The 21,135-nt window shown below is 40.4% G+C and overlaps 1 protein-coding gene across 1 annotated transcript in view; it reads left to right on the forward strand.

Annotated features, from left to right (window-relative positions):
• plxnb2b (plexin b2b) overlaps positions 1-19,619 on the forward strand; it is a 123,940-nt gene extending 104,321 nt beyond the window's left edge. Inside the window, exons 30-35 of the mRNA XM_063004078.1 lie at positions 7,040-7,200; positions 10,915-11,062; positions 16,443-16,507; positions 18,911-18,986; positions 19,071-19,145; positions 19,325-19,619. Coding sequence (XP_062860148.1) covers positions 7,040-7,200; positions 10,915-11,062; positions 16,443-16,507; positions 18,911-18,986; positions 19,071-19,145; positions 19,325-19,429 — 630 coding nt within the window. The 3' untranslated portion in view covers positions 19,430-19,619. The remainder of the gene's footprint in view (positions 1-7,039; positions 7,201-10,914; positions 11,063-16,442; positions 16,508-18,910; positions 18,987-19,070; positions 19,146-19,324) is intronic.
• Positions 19,620-21,135: the final 1,516 nt, after the last annotated feature.

The raw sequence follows: 21,135 nt of genomic DNA on the forward strand, positions 1-21,135 counted from the left end.
AATTTATTAAAATGAGTAATACAGTGAGGATTAACCACTTTTGTTTTGATTTAATAATATAAATTTACAATGTCATTTGACATTTTACTTACAATATAAACAGAAAACACTGTATACACCGATAAGCGATAACATTAAAACCACCTCCTTGTTTCTACACTCACTGTCCATTTTATCAGCTCCACTTACCACATAGAAGCACTTTGTTGTTCTACAATTACTGACTGTAGTCCATCCGTTTCTCTGCATGCTTTGTTAGCCCCCTTTCATGCTGTTCTTCAATGGTCAGGACTCTCCCAGGATCACTACAGAGCAGGTATTATTTAGGTGATGGGTCATTCTCAGCACTGCAGTGACACTGACATGGTGGTGGTGTGTTAATGTGTGTTGTGCTGGTATGAGTGGATAAGACACAGCAGCGCTGATGGAGTTTTAAAACACCTCACTGTCGCTGCTGGAATGAGAATAATCCACCAACGTAAAATATCCAGCCAACAGCGCCCCATGGGCAGCGTCCTGTGACCACTGATGAAGGTCTAGAAGATGACCAACTCAAACAGCAATAATATATGAGCGATCGTCTCTGACTTACATCTACAAGGTGGATCAACTAGGTAGGAGTGTTTAATGGAGTGAACAGAGAGTGGACACAGTATTTAAAAACTCCAGCAGTGCTGCTGTGTCTGATCCACTTATACCAGCACAACACACACTAACACACCACCACCATGTCATTGTAACTGCAGTGCTGAGAATGATCCACAACCTAAATAATACCTGCTCTGTGGTGGTCCTGTTGGGGTCCTGACCATTGAAGAACAGGGTGGAAGCAGGCTAAAAAAGTATGCAGAGAAATAGATGGACTACAGTCAGTAATTGTAGAACTACAAAGTGCTTCTATATGGTAAGTGGAGCTGATAAAATGGACAGTGAGTGTAGAAACAAGGAGGTGGTTTTAATGTTATGGCTGATCAGTGTATGTTCCCTTGTTTGCCATGAGGTGCAACCTGTGTCTGTGGAAGAAGAGATCGTGGTACTTGACAGGAGTGGTGACCATATCCCCAGCACAATACTTTGACTCTTACTTCACATAGACAGGAGGTCTGCTCAAGACCTGACCTGGGTTGTGTCTCTCATGAGATCTCCAGAAGGTGCTGGCTCAGGGTCAATCAAGCGACAATAACAGCTAATGTTTGAGTATACCATTCCTATAGCCCTCCGTGCACCCTATTGTTGGGCAAAGAGGATGGAGAGAGGAATGAGCACTTATAAAACTTACAAGACCTAATGAACAAGGAGCAAGACTTAATGACTAGTTTTACTAGTAGTGTCTGTCAGAAGATATGTCGCTCACCAAGCCTCCACCTTTCTTCATCCAGAAAGGCATTTCAGTAATTGCTGGGACTGTGAAAAAAAAATTTAAGATCAGGGTAAATACTGGTAGAATGTCTAAAAAAGGTTCAAGTCGATAACCTATTAAGCACTAAGGGCTTTGCAGGCATCCTCATTAAAGCCTTTCCACATCCATCTTTCAGTAGCAGTAAACAAGTGTCAACAGGGACCTGGCAGATATGGATAAAGAAGAAAGTAGTAGCACCCCAAGACATGACGGATGTTGAACAGCTGATTAAAACAAACATGTTTATTTGAACTTTTAATAAACCCCAACCACCAACTAAAAGTACAATAGGATATCACAAACAAAATGTTGACCCACATATCCCTAACCCCAGTAAGGTGCTTTAAATGTCAGAAGTTTGAACTTGGGTCAGCTTTATACAAAAGCTATGTGATTTACTGCAACTGTGGGAAGGAAGGATTTGACAATAGGTCAGATGAAATAGGCAGAAGCCAGCAAAGTGCAGAAACTGTGGAGAATCACATAATGCTGCCTCAAAAGTTTGTCAAACCAGGATAAAAGAAAATGAAATCCAGAAATCCAAAATTATTTACCCAGAGGCATGAAAATTTGTTGCAAAACTCTCTAATTTGTAACTCTCTAATTAGTAAAGTGAACTAAATCAATTGATAAGGACAAATCATAGCCAACTATCTGTCCAGAAAAACTCAGTTCCCTCTCAAAGACTACACCTATGGTAACCCAAATCCAAACAGAAGCCCCAAAAACCGAACAAGATCAATTCAAATAAGACAAAAAGGCCGCTCAGGTGGCGCAGCGGTAAAAAAAACACATTCTGGAACCAGAGCTGGGATCTGAAATACATCGTATTGAATCTCAGCTCTGCCTGCCGGCTAAGGCTGAGCGGCCACATGAACAACGATTGGCCTGTTGTTCAGATGGGCGGGACTAAGCCGGATGGGGTTTCTCTCTCATGACCGGTGCAATTACGACCTCTGCTGGCTGACTGATGGCACCTGCACAGAGATGAGAAAAGAGTCCCCACGTGTCAGAGGGGGCGTGGGTTAGCTTTGTTCTCTTCAATCAGAACAGGGATCGGCATCGGTGGAAAGGAAGCATGACGCAATCGGGCAATTGGACATGCTAAAAGTGAGATAAAGGGGAGAAAGAAAATATTTTACAAAAAAAAAAAAAAAAAACAATAAGACAAAAACATTATTCTTTAACCAAGAACAGACCAAAAATGCATAAGAGAGACATTAAAGAGACGTCGGCCTAAAGCAGAAACAAGTGTCACACACCCTCATAGTTGACCTTATCAAAAGAAGGCACATTATCCACTTCCCAATTGTAATCAGAAAGAAACAGAAATACAACAAAGAATCCAATATCAGAAGCTAAAAAGGACTGACTAGTGTGCCTTCCAGAACTGCAGCTGAGTAGAGAGCCAAACCAGACGCAAGAATTGGTTAAATGTTTTACAGGCACCCAGAAATCAATAGCAGACAAAACTATTTCAAAAACCTCCATAAAAACAAGTAGAGGACACAACCCCTGATTTACTGAAAAGTGCAGGAAAGCAATAAACACACACAAAAGAGCAGTAAGGCACTTTAACAATCTCTCAACAACAGAGAATTTAAACAAACTCAATATAATCCTAGCACAAGCCCGAATAGTGATAAATGCAGCTAAAACACAAAGCTTAAGGGATTATGTATCAAAATTAATGGTAAACACACCAACAACGAAGATCTGGGATTTAATATGCAGAATGAAAGCGAAGGTAATTCGAAGGGGATTCAAATACAGCACATTAGTCAACAAGACAAAATATTCACCACAAAAGTAGACTTAGCAAACCTGCTAGCAGAAGCATTTGAAAGTAACTCCTTGGCACAGAATCTCTTACTTGAATTTGAAACCATCACAGTAGTCAGACCAGACTGAATCTACTAGCAAAAGTACCTTCCACACAGCTCCACGACCCTCCTATCCGACAGACAGACAGACAGACAGACAGACATATAGATAGATAGATAGATAGATAGATAGATAGATAGATAGATAGACAGACAGACAGACAGACAGACAGACAGACAGACAGATAGCTAAATAGATAGATAGATATTTAGGTAGTTAAACAGACAGACAGATAGATATCTAAATGGATAGATGGATGGATGGACAGACGGACGGACAGATAGATAGATAGATGGATAGACAGACAGATAGATAGATAGCTAAATAGATAGATAGACAGACAGACAGACAGCTAAACAGATGGATAGACAGACAGATAGACAGACAGATAGACAGATAGACAGACAGACAGACAGACAGACAGACAGACAGACAGACAGACAGATAGATAGATAGATAGACATACAGATTGCTAAATAGATAGATAGCTAAATGGACAGACAGACAGACAGCTAGATAGACAGCTAAATAGAAAGACAGCTAAATAGATATATAGACAGACAGACAGATAGACAGACTGACAGACAGACTGACAGACAGACTTATTTATCCCAAAGGAAATTAAGGAATTGTAACCAATTGTAATTGTATATAATTAAAATGAATTGTATACAAGTATAACCAAATCTGGACAGCAGGGAAGAAGATACCTCTATTATGGAAAGAAGCAACCTTAATCCTGTTAAGCCAGGACAAAAACAGGCAATCCAAACAACTACCGACCAGTAGCATTGACTAGTTGTCTCTGAAAACTTAAATAGGAAGGTCAACAATCACCTTGTCTGGCTACTTGACAAGATTAATCATGTCAGAGTGGATTCCAGACAGGAAGAAGCACAACAGATAACCTAGTCAGATTGTAAACTTTTTGTTAGAGACATGTCATATCCATATTTTTGAGCTATTAAAGGCATATGCTACAAAAAAAGATTCACACCAAATGGGCTTTAGAGACAGGCTATCAACCTTTATTTCCAACTTCCTAGAGAATAGACTAATCAAAGTCAGAATCAATAACACCCTCTTAAAAATGCATACTCAAGAAATGGGACTCCCACCAGGAAGCATTCTATCTGTTACTCTGTTTAATATAAAGATAAACAGCATTGCAAATACAATCCCACCAAACACTTTATGTAGACAACATCTGCATCGGCTACAAAGAGTATTATGGACCATCAGTTAAAGCTAAGCATAAATAAGATCTACTGGTGGTCAATTCTTAATGGATACAATCTTTCTTGGATACTTCTGTTTACTTAAGACTATACCTAAACCGGACCCCATCAAGGTCATACAGGAAACAAGGATATTGGGACTCATGGACATTAAATTCTCTTTCATTTTACATATCTAGCTGTTAAAAACAGATGATTTAAGAGCCTGGATATCATAAAAGTACCTGCAAGAACCAAATGGGGAGCAGATCAGCAGCTACTATTGAGGATATATAGAACCCTCATAAGATTCTGACTTAAATATTGGCACATTATCTATGACAAATTAATTGTCACTGAAGAGTAGACAGCAGAAAATAATCCTACAGTATGTGACCAAACTAAAGACCACCCAGCTCAACTCAGTATACTCTGCAGTCTTCCACCCTCAGAATCAACTTCAATACAAAGCCAAACACAATTTTATCAGGCCCCTTGGACTAGACATAACTAAAACTAGACATAAATTTGCATAGCATTGCTAGAACACACCTTTGTACTATTCCTACCTGGGACCTCAAACAGATAACTATAGTCACGGACATCTTCCATAGCAAGAAATCAGAGCTGCACCACCCACCCGATCACATATCAACAGAAGTTCTACATCAAAGAAAGGTTCACTTTACACATCCCTATATACACAGATGGCTGATGTACAGATGTACAGACTCATAATCCTGCTTACATGCACTCAAGGCACTAAAGCCCACCATCCATCCATCATAGCTATCCCACACAAAGTATACTCTCCCAGGAAACAGAATCATAACATCATATTATGCTGGATACTAGGACACAGTGGGCTCCCGGGCAACAAGAGAGCAAATCAAGCAGCAAAAAAAACACATGCAAACCAGAAGCAAAGTACCAGATCCTACCAACGCATGTCAAACCTATAATAAACTCGTACATCAAAGACAAATGGCAAACCATGTGGAACAGATACCAGACCAACAAACTACATGAAGCAAATAGACACACAATAGATGACACCCCCGAACAGCTAAGAACAATAAAGTAATATTCAGCATTAGAGAAACTTCTGAAGGGTTAGGGTTAGGGTTAGGGTTAAGAAAGCTGAAATGACACATATAACAGACATGCGTAATAACATGTTAATTAGCATAAACAAAGATGTTTTTATCTCAAATCATATAGTGAAAAGTATTTATTTATAATTTTTTGTAATATTATATCAATATATTCAAATGCATTGAGTGATAAACTATTGGTTTACCAAGGGATGTCTTTGGTTCTGCAAATGGTGCTGGGGGCATTATACGGTACATTATCTAAAAACATTCATCCATTGTGACATGGACAATTCCAGTAGATATTTCACGTTTATCAGCCAAGAAAATGAGTTTTACTGCAGAAAGTATTTACGACTAAGGGGCATTTAGCTCTGGTTGTGTTTATGGTTGAGAGGCATTTGTTTGTTTGGGGGTCAGTTAGCTGTGTGGGTATAAATAAAAGCTAAAACCTCATTTGTGTTTGTGTAGTTTGTTTTCTTGATGTAATGTAATGTAACTGTGAACTCTGTCTGCACTAGTGGTGGGGTATACACAAAATTCATAGGGTCTGTTCAAAAACCTAGCGAGTTGCCTTGCTCTCTACTGCCTACATAGGCGGCTTTCTAAGTAGAGAGAATTCTAATAAGACATCGACTCATAAGACTCATAAGTTATTTGGACGCGCTATTTAAAAAGCGATTGCAGTGATTCCATCAGTTTTTGCTTGCCAAGCTAACAGAGGTTAGCCTCATGCCATTCGAAAAATGGGATGAGGTGGCACAACGGCTAGCATGTCAACTAACATCTCACGTGTACTGAAAATGGTTGAATTGTCACTGACAAGCCCGAATGAGCCCGAATACAAATAAATGACACACATTTATACAAATTAACAATCAATAATAATTTATTTACATTTGAAAAGAACTCCACTCGTTGCTCCACATCCGTCCGCCATATTTGTAATTTTTTATGGGAAATGCATGGAATGCTGGGATTGCCTTCACCTCTAAGGAAGCTTTGGATTCTCCCTCATTATTCAGTCCAAATACTGTCAAATGTAAGGTGCCTTACTAGGCAGCATTTTAAGGTATCTAAGAATTCGAACAGCCTTCTTCTCGGAAGCGCGTAGGATGATGTAAAGTGCTGTCTATGTAGAGAGCTCACTAGGTTTTCGAACACACCCCTGTAGTGTGTCCCTCTGTACACAGTATGGCTTTCTGGAAGACTCTGTCACTGGCAGGTGAAAAGATGCACTCTTTGTAGGAGTCTTGAGTCTCCTTGGTCATCATGAGGGTGGTATAAGCAGGTAACTGGCAATTATTAGATTGGAAGAAATGCAGGAAAAATGCAAAAATATAAGAAGAATTCTATCTGAACATATAGGTTATTTGTTATTAAGTGAGCAGTGTGGCCCGATTTGTGTTTACAGCATGTATTTTGCACGAATGTGTGTGTTTTAGGGGACGCTGCAGCAGTTCGTGGATGACTTCTTCCGCAGTGTTCTCTGTTCAGGAACCGAGGTGCCGCCTGCTGTTAAATACTTTTTCGACTTTCTGGATGAGCAGGCCTTAAAACACGAAAATGTGGATGAAGAGACGTTACACATCTGGAAGACCAACAGGCAAGTGTGGCTGTGTGGGCTGTTCTTTCTCTGGGTTTCAGTGATAGAACATTTTTTGGATAAAAATGGAAGCTCCTGGGAGAGTGTGGGGACCAGTTGCCTTGTATTTACACCAGCAGTTTGTGATGTAATTGCACTGTATGTGTCAAACATTCGGTTATCATCACAATTACCAGTTTTGTGGTTTATGCAACTTTACAATTAAGCCAAATTAGCTTTTTTAATAAGAACATACACTGCCTGGCCAAAAAAAAGGTCACACACTCTAATATTTGGTTGGACCGCCTTTAGATTTGATTACGGCATGCATTCGCTGTGGCATCGTTTCCACAAGCTTCTGCAATTTCACAACATTTATTTTTGTCCAGAGTTGCATTAATTTTTCCCCCAAGATCTTGTATTGATGATGGGAGATTTGGACCACTGTGCAAAGTCTTCTCCAGCACATCCCAAAGATTCTCAATGGGGTTCAGGTCTGGACTCTGTGGTGGCCAATCCATGTGTGAAAATGATGTCTCATGCTCCCTGAACCACTCTTTCACAATTTGAGCCCGATGAATCCTGGCATTGTCATCTTGGAATATGCCCGTGCCATCAGGGAAGAAAAAATCCATTGATGGAATAACCTGGTGGTTCAGTATATTCAGGTAGTCAGCTGACCTCATTCTTTGGGCACATAACGTTGCTGAACCTAGACCTGACCAACTGCAGCAACCCCAGATCATAGCACAGGCTTGTACGGTAGGCACTAGGCATGATGGGTGCATCACTTCAGCCGCCTCTCTTCTTACCCTGATGCACCCATCACTCTGGAACAGGGTAAATCTGGACTCATCAGACCACATGACCTTCTTCCATTGCTCCAGAGTCCAATCTTTATGCTTCCTAGCAAATTGAAGCCGTCTTTTCCGGTTAGCCTCACTGACAAGTGGTTTTATTAAGGCTACACAGCTGTTTAGTCCCAATTCCTTGGATTCCCTTCTCATGGTGCATGTGGAAATGCTCTTACTTTCACTATTAAACATCCCTGAGTTCTACTGTAGTTTTTCTACCATTTGATTTCACCAAACATTTAAGTGATCGTCGATCACGATCATTCAAGATTTTTTTCCGACCACATTCCTTCCTCGAAGATGATGTTTCCCCACTGTCCTTCCACTTTTTAATAATGCGTTGGACAGTTCTTAACCCGATTTTAGTAGTTTCAGCAATCTCCTTAGATGTTTTCTCTGCTTGATGCCAATAATTTGACCCTTCTGAAACAGATCAACATCTTTTCCACGACCACAGGATGTCTTTCCACATGGTTGTTTAACAAATGAGAAGCTACTCACTGCATCAGTTAGGGGTTAAATAACTTGTTGCCAGCTGAAACATAATCACCCATGCAGTAATTATCCAATGGGAGGCTCTTGCCTATTTGCTTAGTTAAATCCAGGTGGTGACCTGTTTTTTGGCCAGGCAGTGTATAAGCAGTAAGAAGTCTGTAGCTGTAGTTAATCATAATGAACAATAAGGATGAAGGAGGCCAATGTCAAAGTTCCATAATATTACAGAAATTTTAAAACCACCAAAAAGAACCAAGGAATGATCCCAAGATTTCAATGTCTATGATTTACTGTGGGTCTTTGAATTACCTTTCTGTAACATATCTGCGCATCCACACTCTCCCTCTGGTCCTGCAGGAGTGTGACCTGCTATTTTATATTCAGCTAATTTAATTCTCTTGTGGGAGGATGCTGCATTAATTAACATCAGCTTTGGGTTTATTTATTCCTGCTGATGAGCTGTTGGCGCTGCGGCCAGACCGGCGCCGATTGGAGCAGTGTAAGGAGTGAGGATGATGTGTAATATCGTTAGAGCGCTGACTTCACGCGCTTGTTTTGTTGTGTTAATCCAGCAGAGACCTCTCCTGAAAGAAAAATAATAATGCACCAAACAGCTAAGCAAACATGATGGTAATTAAGTACCTGGTTAATTAAAAAAGATAGGAATCTCTAACTGGGCTGTCATATGCAAGATATATACAAGTATTTGTGATATATTCATTCTCTTGCCAATTTATTTAACATGTCTTGTTTACAATTACATAAATTATAATAACTTATATTATAAATAATATAATAATTGCAATTTCTTTTGTTTTTATTGACACACTGGCACATTGTAATTCATCATCAGTATTAGGCTTTGTCTTACCTTGCAACCTACAGAAGTTAAAGGACCTGTTAGTGGTTAAGGTACTGGACCACTAATCAGAAAGTTGCCGGTTCAAACCCCACTACTGCCAGGTGGCCACTGTTGGGCCTTTGAGCACGGCCCTTAACCCTCAATTGCTTAGATTGTATACTGTCACAACGGTAAGTGGCTTTGGATAAAAGCTTCCACTAAATGCCGAAGATTTTGAGAGCATATCAGATGGGTGGTCCTAATGTTTACACCCACATATGGGTGTATATACAGTGCAGGATGAAAAATTAAGTGAACCTTTGTGTTAATGATGTCTCTAAGAACTAATAGGCTAAAGTGGTTCCAATAAAGGAGAACAGATTGGAAGTTCAGGTTTTCACAGGCCTGGTAAATAAAGGCAAACAAGTCTGGTTGCTGACAAATCTGTTCTCAAGAGAGATTAGTCAGTGTGGACCATGCCTCAAGGCAAAAAACGTTTAGAAGACTTCTGAAAATGTGTTTTAGAGATGCATAAAGCTCGAAAAGTGACAAAAGCATTGCCACATCAGTAGCAAATTGTGTTAAACAAATTGTCAAGCAGTAGCCCTGAAAATCAATTGTTTTGCATCTTTCAACCTAACATGATGTAACACTTTAACAAGCCTGTATGATAACTTTTCAAGTTTGTTCATATGCTTTTCCAGGGCAAAATCTTTATCACTTTCGGTCCTCTTCATGATAAACGCTTTCAGCTGACAGTTTTAGGACCTTCAGTAAAAATTATTAGAAGTAAAGTGCCATGCTTTTGCTTTTATGGCAGACTTTTGATCAGAGTTTATCTTTTAACATGGGGCATGCTATTTATCGTGGTGAATAGTGTTAACATTAAGTGAGTGAAATGTATTTTACATTTTGTTCTGTTTTAAGTTGATGCCGTAAGCCATCAACGGCAGGGATCTGGCTCACCTCTCAGCATGAGAAAGATTATATTCCCTCCCATTGATATGCAATATCAAGCATCTGTAAGCTTGTGTTTAGGTTAGGGCAGGTGGCACTCTACACCAAGTATGCTGAACTGCCGAATTAAATGAGTTCCATAAAAAAGCGGTGGATAACTTTGTGTGTCTTGGAGGAAGCACATGCTAGCCATATCTTCCCAAAAATGTAAAATCAACTCCCATGTATATTTGTTTAGTCCTGTTAAAGCACAAAGAAACTGTGTAATTTTCCAGTACAGTTGGGATGCACTTAGATCAATGATAAATATGGATTTTTTTATTTACCAAGGGCATTCAGAGTTCTTTTTTATGTGACTGCAGGCATTGGATCTGGAGAGCTGATGAGCTCTGCTGCATTCAGCTGAGCCAGATTTATTAAATCCCCTCACAACTTCCTGCATCTGAGCAATTTGCCATATCAAGCCTGTTGGGAGTTGCAAACGCTGCTTGGACTGTTGATTAGGTTTTATTGTCTGAACTGTTAAGGTCAACTCTCTCTCTCTTTCTCTCTCTCTCTCTCTCTCTCTCTCTCTCTCGCTCTCTACAGTCTTCCTCTAAGGTTCTGGGTAAACATTTTGAAGAACCCTCATTTCATCTTTGATGTTCATGTAACAGAAGTGGTTGACGCCTCGTTGTCGGTCATTGCACAGACCTTCATGGATGCCTGCACTAAATCTGAGCACAAACTCAGCAGGGTAAGACACACCAACTCTTTTCCTGTTTCCGTGCTCATTTCAGCCTAGCAGTGAGCAATATATTCATTCATATATTTTTTTCATGAACATGGTATTTATTTTGTGCTTTTTGTAGAAAAATAGAAGAAATCTTGCTTGTGTTGTAGCTTAAATTGCAAACTTTGGTCATGTTCAGTTGGAGTCATGTATGAATCAAATCTCTTTATCTCCTCCAATTTGCTTTTTTAACTCTCATATGGAAATTACAAGACCCAAAGTGGTGTAAAAAGTACTTGCCCCTTTTTTGTGTTACCACTGTTATTGCATATTTGTCACGGTGAGTACTTTAAAACCATTAAAAAACAGATACACATAGGGTCTGTCTGAAAACCTCTACACAGACAGCATTTTATGTCATCCTAATTACGCCACCAAGAAGAAGGCTGTCTAAATCCTTACATGCCTTTATATGCTGCCTACTAAGGTGCCTCAATTCTAAGCTGTAAACTGACTGAATGACGAGGGAGCATCCGATGATTCGTTAGCGGTGAAGGCAATCCCATCATTCAGTGCGGCACAACTACATTTGTTCTTTTCAAAAGTAAATAAATTCAAATTGATTTTTAATTTGTATAAAGGTGTACATTTATTTGCAAATTTGGGCTTGACCATTGTTAGTACTCAGAGGGAGATGTTATCTAGCATGCTGCAGTTTAAATGGCCTGAGGACGCTAATGCCAAGTTCACACTACATGACTTTCGGAGCTGTACAGTTCACACTACACAACTAGATCTCTTGTAGTCGGGAGTCTTTTAAGTCGTTGTGGATTTAACACTACACAACTGATCGGCGATAGGGGTCACTACCCTACATGACTTTCGGAGCTGTCAGGTCGCTGTACAGTTCACAGTACACAACTAGATCTCTTGTAGTCGGGAGTCTTTTAAGTTGTTGTGGATTTCACACTACACAGCTGATCAGCGATAGGGGTCACTACACTACACGACTTTCAGAGCTGTCAGATTGCTGTACAGTTCACACTACACAACTAGATCTCTTGTAGATGGGAGTCTTTTAAGTCGTTGTGGATTTCACACTACACGACTGATCGGGCAATAGGGGTCACTACACTACACAACTTTCGGAGCTGTCAGATTGCTCTACAGTTCACACTACACAACGAGATCTCTTGTAGTCGGGAGTCTTTTAAGTCGTTGTGGATTTCACACTACACAACTGATCGGCGATAGGGGTCACTACCCTACATGACTTTCGGAGCTGTCAGGTCACTGTACAGTTCACACTACACAACTAGATCTCTTGTAGTCGGGAGTCTTTTAAGTCGTTGTGGATTTCACACTACACAACTGATCGGCGATAGGGGTCACTACACTACATGACTTTCGGAGCTGTCAGATTGCTGTACAGTTCACACTACACAACTAGATCTCTTGTAGTCGGGAGTCTTTTAAGTTGTTGTGGATTTCACACTACACGACTGATCGGGCGATAGGGGTCACTACACTACATGACTTTCGGAGCTGTCAGATCGCTGTACAGTTCACACTACACAACTAGATCTCTTGTAGTCGGGAGTCTTTTAAGTTGTTGTGGATTTCACACTACACAACTGATCGGCGATAGGGGTCACTACACTACACGACTTTCGGAGCTGTCAGATCGCTGTACAGTTCACAGTACACAACCAGATCTCTTGTAGTCAGGAGTCTTTTAAGTCGTTGTGGATTTCACACTACACGACTGATCAGCGATAGGGGTCACTACACTACACAACTTTCGGAGCTGTCAGATCGCTGTACAGTTCACACTACACAACCAGATCTCTTGTAGTCAGGAGTCTTTTAAGTCGTTGTGGATTTCACACTACACGACTGATCGGGCGATAGGGGTCACTACACTACATGACTTTCGGAGCTGTCAGGTCGCTGTACAGTTCACACTACACAACCAGATCTCTTGTAGTCGGGAGTCTTTTAAGTCGTTGTGGATTTCACACTACACGACTGATCAGCGATATGGGGTCACACACTACACAATCTATCACCGGGAGGAATCGCAGATGAGTCTGTCTGGTCTCCCAAACTACGTTTTGTCATGAAAACACACATGAGAAGTGACGAGGGGTTTAATGATACCATGTCCAAAAATGAATGTCAACAAGAAGCGAGTTTGTGCGCTGATGTGCAGGGTAATATCAAGTAGGAAAAAAAAATGAATCCGAGTGAATTGGGCTACGCGACAAGCAGGGATTGTCTGTTCTGTAGTGAGTTTGAGGTTAACAAATATTTTTTGCAATGCAGCATGGGTATTATGGTTTGGCGTGGACGATAAGATCACAAATACTGTGTAAGCTTGTGTATGCTGATGTATTCTGATAAAAACTATATTATCCCTCTGCCCCACACATTTACAACTCCTCCCCAGGGTTTTTCCTCACCCCGTATCTTGCATTCTCATTGGCTGTAGTTCCACATAGCACTCGCTGCCATTCGCAACTTGCTCGCAACACCTTTCACACTACAGGATTTTGACTCGCTGACTGGTCCAGATATTTAGTTGGTGAGCGATCTTCAAGCCGCTCGGATCGAGTCATTGAACAGTTCAAACATAGCGATCGAGAGCCTAGTTTCGATCCCCGAGCAAACGCAGAGCTGCCACATATAGAGGCGACCTGACGTCGAGCGAAAATCAGGGCAAAAATCGTGTAGTGTGAACTAGGCATTAGTAAGCGAAAACTGCGGTGATAGAATCACCGTAATTGCTGTCTAAGTAGAGGATCTAAATAACCTGCACTCAATGTCTTATTAGAATCATCTCTACTTAGACAGCTGCTTAGGTAAACAGTAAGCAGCAAGGCAGCTCACTAGGTTTTCAGACAGACCCTAACTCACCTTAAAAAAGACAACACATCACATGAAACATTATTTCTTATAGAAAAAGTACAGTGTATCACAAAAGTGAGTACACCCCTCACATTTCTGCAGATATTTAAGTATATCTTTTCATGGGACAACACTGACAAAATGACACTTTGACACAATGAAAAGTAGTCTGTGTGCAGCTTATATAACAGTGTAAATTTATTCTTCCCTCAAAATAACTCAATATACAGCCATTAATGTCTAAACCACCGGCAACAAAAGTGAGTACACCCCTAAGAGACTACACCCCTAAATGTCCAAATTGAGCACTGCTTGTCATTTTCCCTCCAAAATGTCATGTGACTCGTTAGTGTTACTAGGTCTCAGGTGTGCATAGGGAGCAGGTGTGTTCAATTTAGTAGTACAGCTCTCACACTCTCTTATACTGGTCACTGAAAGTTCCAACATGGCACCTCATGGCAAAGAACTCTCTGAGGATCTTAAAAGACGAATTGTTGCGCTACATGAAGATGGCCAAGGCTACAAGAAGATTGCCAACACCCTGAAACTGAGCTGCAGCACAGTGGCCAAGATCATCCAGCGTTTTAAAAGAGCAGGGTCCACTCAGAACAGACCTCGTGTTGGTCGTCCAAAGAAGCTGAGTGCACGTGCTCAGCGTCACATCCAACTGCTGTCTTTGAAAGATAGGCGCAGGAGTGCTGTCAGCATTGCTGCAGAGATTGAAAAGGTGGGGGGTCAGCCTGTCAGTGCTCAGACCATACGCCGCACACTACATCAAATTGGTCTGCATGGCTGTCACCCCAGAAGGAAGCCTCTTCTGAAGTCTCTACACAAGAAAGCCCACAAACAGTTTGCTGAAGACATGTCAACAAAGGACATGGATTACTGGAACCATGTCCTATGGTCTGATGAGACCAAGATTAATTTGTTTGGTTCAGATGGTCTCAAGCATGTGTGGCGGCAATCAGGTGAGGAGTACAAAGATAAGTGTGTCATGCCTACAGTCAAGTATGGTGGTGGGAATGCCATGGTCTGGGGCTGCATGAGTGCAGCAGGTGTTGGGGAGTTACATTTCATTGAGGGACACATGAACTCCAATATGTACTGTGAAATACTGAAGCAGAGCATGATCCCCTCCCTCCGGAAACTGGGACGCAGGGCAGTGTTCCAGCATGATAATGACCCCAAACACACCTCTAAGACGACCACTGCTTTATTGAAGAGGCTGAGGGAAAAGGTGATGGACTGGCCAAGCATGTCTCCAGACCTAAACCCAATAGAACATCTTTGGGGCATCCTCAAGCGGAAGGTGGAGGAGCGCAAAGTCTCGAATATCCGCCAGCTCCGTGATGTCGTCATGGAGGAGTGGAAAAGCATTCCAGTGGCAACCTGTGAAGCTCTGGTAAACTCCATGCCCAGGAGAGTTAAGGCAGTTCTGGGAAATAATGGTGGCCACACAAAATATTGACACTTCAGGAACTTTCACTAAGGGGTGTACTCACTTTTGTTGCCGGTGGTTTAGACATTAATGGCTGTATATTGAGTTATTTTGAGGGAAGAATAAATTTACACTGTTATATAAGCTGCACACAGACTACTTTTCATTGTGTCAAAGTGTCATTTTGTCAGTGTTGTCCCATGAAAAGATATACTTAAATATCTGCAGAAATGTGAGGGGTGTACTCACTTCTGTGATACACTGTAATTGCCCCATTGGTTACTGCAACCAATTCGTCCAATTTAATTGGTAAACAAGTGTAGCAAATTGAACACAGCAAGACTTGATTAGTAAATTGATTAGTGTAAGTAAAGGCTATCAGAAAGTGTCACAAGGTCTTATCTGAAGCTCTTAGACTTTACGGAACCACATTAAGCAATTATCTTTTAATGGAGAAATCCTGGAGCAGTGGTGAATTTATTCCGTTGACTTGCCATAATAGAGGGATCGATGAATTTCACTCTGCATCAAAAACTATTAATCCCTGAGCTGATGCTATAATTGTGTTATACAGCAAAGCAAAGATCTGTATCTTCACTAAATAACTGAAAACCTGTTATATATATATATATATATATATATATATATATATATATACTGATCAGCCATAACTTTAAAACCACCTCTCTGTTTCTGTCCATTTTATCAGCTCCACTTACCATATAGAAGCACTTTGTAGTTCTACAATTACTGACTGTAGTCCATCTGTTTCTCTGCATGCTTTGTTAGCCCCATTTCATGCTGTTCTTTAATGGTCAGGAACCCCACAGGACCACCACAGAGCAGGTATTATTTAGGTGGTGGATCATTCTCAGCACTGCAGTGTCATTGTCACTGCAGTGCTGAGAATGATCCACCACCTAAATAATACCTGCTCTGTGGTGGTCCTGTGGGGGTCCTGACCAAGCTCAGTTATCTGCTACTTCAAGCTAAACAATTGCTCATTGTGTTGTGGAGAGTATAAACAACAACATTACATTTTCTTTCTCTTTTCAACAGGATTCCCCCAGCAACAAGCTTCTCTATGCAAAGGAGATCTCCACATACAAGAAAATGGTGGATGAGTGAGTGTTATTACTCTAATTACCTGTGAAAATGACTGTTTAGGTTAGACAATTATTCAATAATTATGATGGATGATAATGTTCAAACTGATTATTTTCAGTTATTATATCCACTTACGTGTGCATCTGATGCACAGAATTGCTCTTGATGATGTGTACAAATGTCACAACAGTGTTTTTAACCCAGACTTTGCCGGTATAGTATTTGGATCAGATGTTTGAAAAGGATCGCGTTTGCAAAGCAGTTTGTCACTGCCGACTATTATATTACCTATCTTCTGATTGCTGGTGGTTCTGTTAATATGGTTATAACCACTGTTCTAGAAATAACTGTATATCTACAACATTTAACTGAAGTGAGGGGTCACACATGATCCTATGTGTGGTCTTGACAAGTTTAAGAACTGCTGACCTATTCTAATGTCATGATGCCTCCAAGGTTTCAGCAGCTTTCAATTCATGGAAAAAAACAGTTGCTTAAGTCATTGAAATCCCAAGGCTCCCAAGACCTACATGTTGCTCACTAGAGTATATAAACTTTTGATTTTAACATTATGTTTCCTAGTGATCACATAAAGAAACTACACATTTAAAAATGTAGTAAAATGCCAACTCAGGTGGCACAGCGGTAAAACACGCTAGCGCACCAGAGCTGACATTTAAAACTCGTCGGTTCTAAACTCGGCTCTGCCATTCGGCTGGGCTGGGCGCCTACATGAACAACGGTTGGCTGTTGTTAATACAGGGGTGGGAAGCTGGATAGGGACTTCATAACTGATGTAATTACAACCTCTGCTGGCTGATTGATGGTGCCTGCACAGAGTTGAGGAATAATGTGTTGATCAGGGTGTGGCTCTTCGTACACAAAGCTGATCCGCATATGAACTCGCCTCGAGAAGTGGAGATCAGCATCAGTAGAGAGGAAGCATAATGCAATCTGGTAACTGGATACGACTAAATTGGGAGGAAAATTGGGAGGAATAATTTAGTAAAAAGACAAAATAAATGTTAAAACACAAAAGTTTGCACAAGAGGTTGTCTTGGGATTTCAGCGATTTCTGCAACTGTTTGACAGAATTTGTTGGGTCAAAATATGCACAAATTAACTTGGATTATCAGTTTGGAGGTACAGACGGTCTAAAAAGTGATTTTATTTGATTCTACTTATTTATTTTATTAGGATTTTAACGTCATGTTTTACACTTTGGTTACATTCATGACAGAAACGGTAGTTACTCATTACACACAAGATTCATCAGTTCACAAGTTCAGTATCCAACACAGTCATGGACAATTTTGTATCTCCAATTCACCTCACTTGCATGTCTTTGGACTGTGGGAGGAAACCGAAGCTCCCAGAGGAAACCCGTGCAGACATGGGGAGAACATGCAAACTCCACACAGAAAGAACTTTGATTCTCTTTGATTCTGAGCCTCTACCTGAAACAGTACATGAAACAGAGGTTTGTTTGTCAAAAATGGGAGAAAAAGCTTTCCTATGCTGAGAAGAAAATTGTCCTGGTGATCAAACATAATCATCCTTGCTTTTAGCATATGTACTTAACAAACTTTAGGTTCTGTTTAATGGAAAAAAAACGTAAGGAAAGTTTTTTTTACAGTTGCAGAAGCACTTAAAATCCCAGGAAAATAAAGTTCATGCCCATTTCAATTGTGTTTCAACTTATGATACTTCATACCCTATATGGACCAAAGTATGTTGACATCCACTTTATCATTAAATCCCTATAGTTTAGAAAAGGCTCTTTTCTTTTCCAGTATCAGTGTGCCTCTGTGTACAAGGCAAAGACCATAAATATATGGTTTGATGAGTTTGTTGTAGAGTAACTTCAGTGGCCTTCTAACAGAGCCCTGACTTTAACCCCAATGGACACATAGACAGTGGCTTAGTGGGTAGCACTGTTGCCTCACAGCAAGAAGGTCCTGGGTTTGATTCCCAGGTGGAGCAGTCCGGGTCCCTCCCACAGTCCAAAGACGTGCAAGTGAGGTGAATTGGAGATACAAAATTGTCCATGATTGTGTTTGAAATTAAAGATTTGAACTGATGAATCTTGTGTAACCAGTAATTATCTGTCCTGTCATGAATGTAACCAAAGTGTGTCAAACATGCCGTTAAAATCCTAAATAAATAACCCCAATGGAATTAAATGAAATACTGATTAAAAGTCAGGCAATCTGTGTATGACCTCACAAATACTATTTTGACTGAATGGGCAGAAATTCCCTCCAACATTCCAAAATCTTCCAGAAAGCATCTTCAAAAGGCTGTTATAGTGCAAATGTTGGGTGGAGAAGTTTTTTAGTGACTAGTAATCTCTTCTGTAAGCTATTCATGCCTTTGAACATCCCATAAGTCTCATTAATATTGAAGTGTCAATCCCACAGTTACTACAAAGGAATCCGGGTAATGGTACCAGTGAGCGACCAAGACATGAACACTCACTTAGCTGAAGTGTCACGGGTAAGAGAGCCCTTCAAATGCTTCCTCTGATTCCTATACTGGCTATTGTGCAAATGCTTAATAATGTTCCATTGTGTCTTGCAGGCCCATACCGACAAATTGAATATCCAAGTTGCCCTCCATCAGTTGTACCGGTATGCCAGCAAATACTATAAAGAGGTAAACATGCTTACACATGCACTATTCTCAGGATGGATGCTAATAGACTGCTTGTGCAAATAGACTTTCCAGAGTCTGATGTTCCTTTATAGGCTTTAATATCTTTACATTTTTACTCTAGCACTAGTTTTATAACAGACTTTCTCTTACTCACTGCACTCTCATTCTTAATTTCATAGATTGTCCTGGCTTTGGATGAAGACCCTACAGCTCAGAGTAAGCAGCTGACACTGCGACTCCAGCAAATAGCTGCTGCACTCGAGAACAAAGTGACAGATCTCTAACTCTTCGAAACAAAGATAGACGCAGTGTGAGAGTGAGAACGAGGCATTAAACTGCCAATGGCCATGTCGGGCTAAAATCTTCTAGGCAAAACGGAACGTTTGTTGCGAAAAAATTTGGTGTAATTAGCATATAAGTATAAACAGATGTTCAATTTCCTCCTGTGTAGAGAAATAAATAAGGTTTTATGAATTGTATTATATTTTTTTGAATGTGCAGTCTTTATGCAGAAAGCTTTATAAGAGAAAAAGAATGGACAGCCTTGTGTTGATTGTGTTTATAAAGCATCTGTGTGTATGTAATGGATGTCTGAGTGGGAACGTGATTGTCTTGACTGCTGACTTCGCTCTTACACAGGATGCCTAAATACTGACCAAAAGAGAGGCACTCGGTCATTTGTACAAGACCAGTTTTTGGGTGTTGGAGCTTGAGTGTGTGCATGTGTAAGTTTGTGTATCACCAGGAGATCGTGTCCGATGCATTTGCCGACCAAACATTGTCTAAAGCTCCTCAGCTGGCAGCACATAGACAGTTTTCTCAGCAGGGGTTGCTTGTTTTTTTATTGATTCTGATCTGCTGAGTTTATGGTGTCAGCTTCCAGCAGAGGAAACACTGGAAAAGCCAATATTATGATTAATAGCACATTTCCTTTACATGTACCAAAACAGCACACAGGATTTTGTTCAGGCAATAGTATTCGGACTGAAAAATGTCAACACAAGGCATGTCAGTTTTATACGTAATGTCAATAAATGTTCCATTAGTTATTTACTTACTGTTTGTACTGGAAATGTGGTTGTTGTTCCTAAATGCACATTTTTAATGCAGCTCATTATTAGCTGGTTATGTTTTTCGGTTGATGACATCAATTTCAAAAGTTGGAGGAAGTTAATTTGAGAATTATTGCATTATACATGACTGAATCAAATGATCTATTAACTTAACACACAGTTGTGTGGAAGGTTTGCATACCCTTAAGAGTGTCTTGATTAGCAAATGTTGCTATGATGTTTGTCATACATATGAGGTTTCTTCAAAAAGTTTCCGCACTTTTTAAACTCTATTTATTAAGAATTTTCACCTTCTCATGCATTTTACCCAGCTTCGTACCAACTTTTTAATGCCATTGGTTGAGCACATAGCCACTGATACACCGCTGTTTTCACATCATCATCACATGAAAATCTTTTTCCCCTTAAAGCTTCTTTGAGTGTCCAAAAAGGTGGAAATCAGATGGCGCTAAATCCAGACTCTTGAGCTGCGTCCGGAATCGCATACTTACAGAGTACGTACTAGATTGGAGGAAGTATGCACTACTCGCCCTGTAAAGAAGTACATACTTTCAGTACAGAAGTATGCACTGTGCACACAACACTGCTACGTACTACATCCGCCATCTTACTAACGTCAAGTGAGGACGTGATGACGTAATATCACCATAGTTACAGACTCATTACAAACCCCACTCGCCAAGATTTTGGATATTTATCGTATTTTGTAATTTATTTGTCTTTAAAATTGGCTGCCCAATAGGTACGTCATCCGGGTACTTCTCGCGTACCTTTTTATGTATACTATGTATTCGGACATATTAACCTCTCTCGCTTACTCATTTCGCGTACTATTGAGTATGGAAGTATGCGATTCCGGACGCAGCTTTAGTTTCTCAGACATGACCAATTACTACTCCTCCCGCCCTCACCATTTC

This window comes from Trichomycterus rosablanca, chromosome 1, assembly GCF_030014385.1.
Source record: "Trichomycterus rosablanca isolate fTriRos1 chromosome 1, fTriRos1.hap1, whole genome shotgun sequence".
In the NCBI taxonomy this organism is placed as follows: domain Eukaryota; kingdom Metazoa; phylum Chordata; class Actinopteri; order Siluriformes; family Trichomycteridae; genus Trichomycterus; species Trichomycterus rosablanca.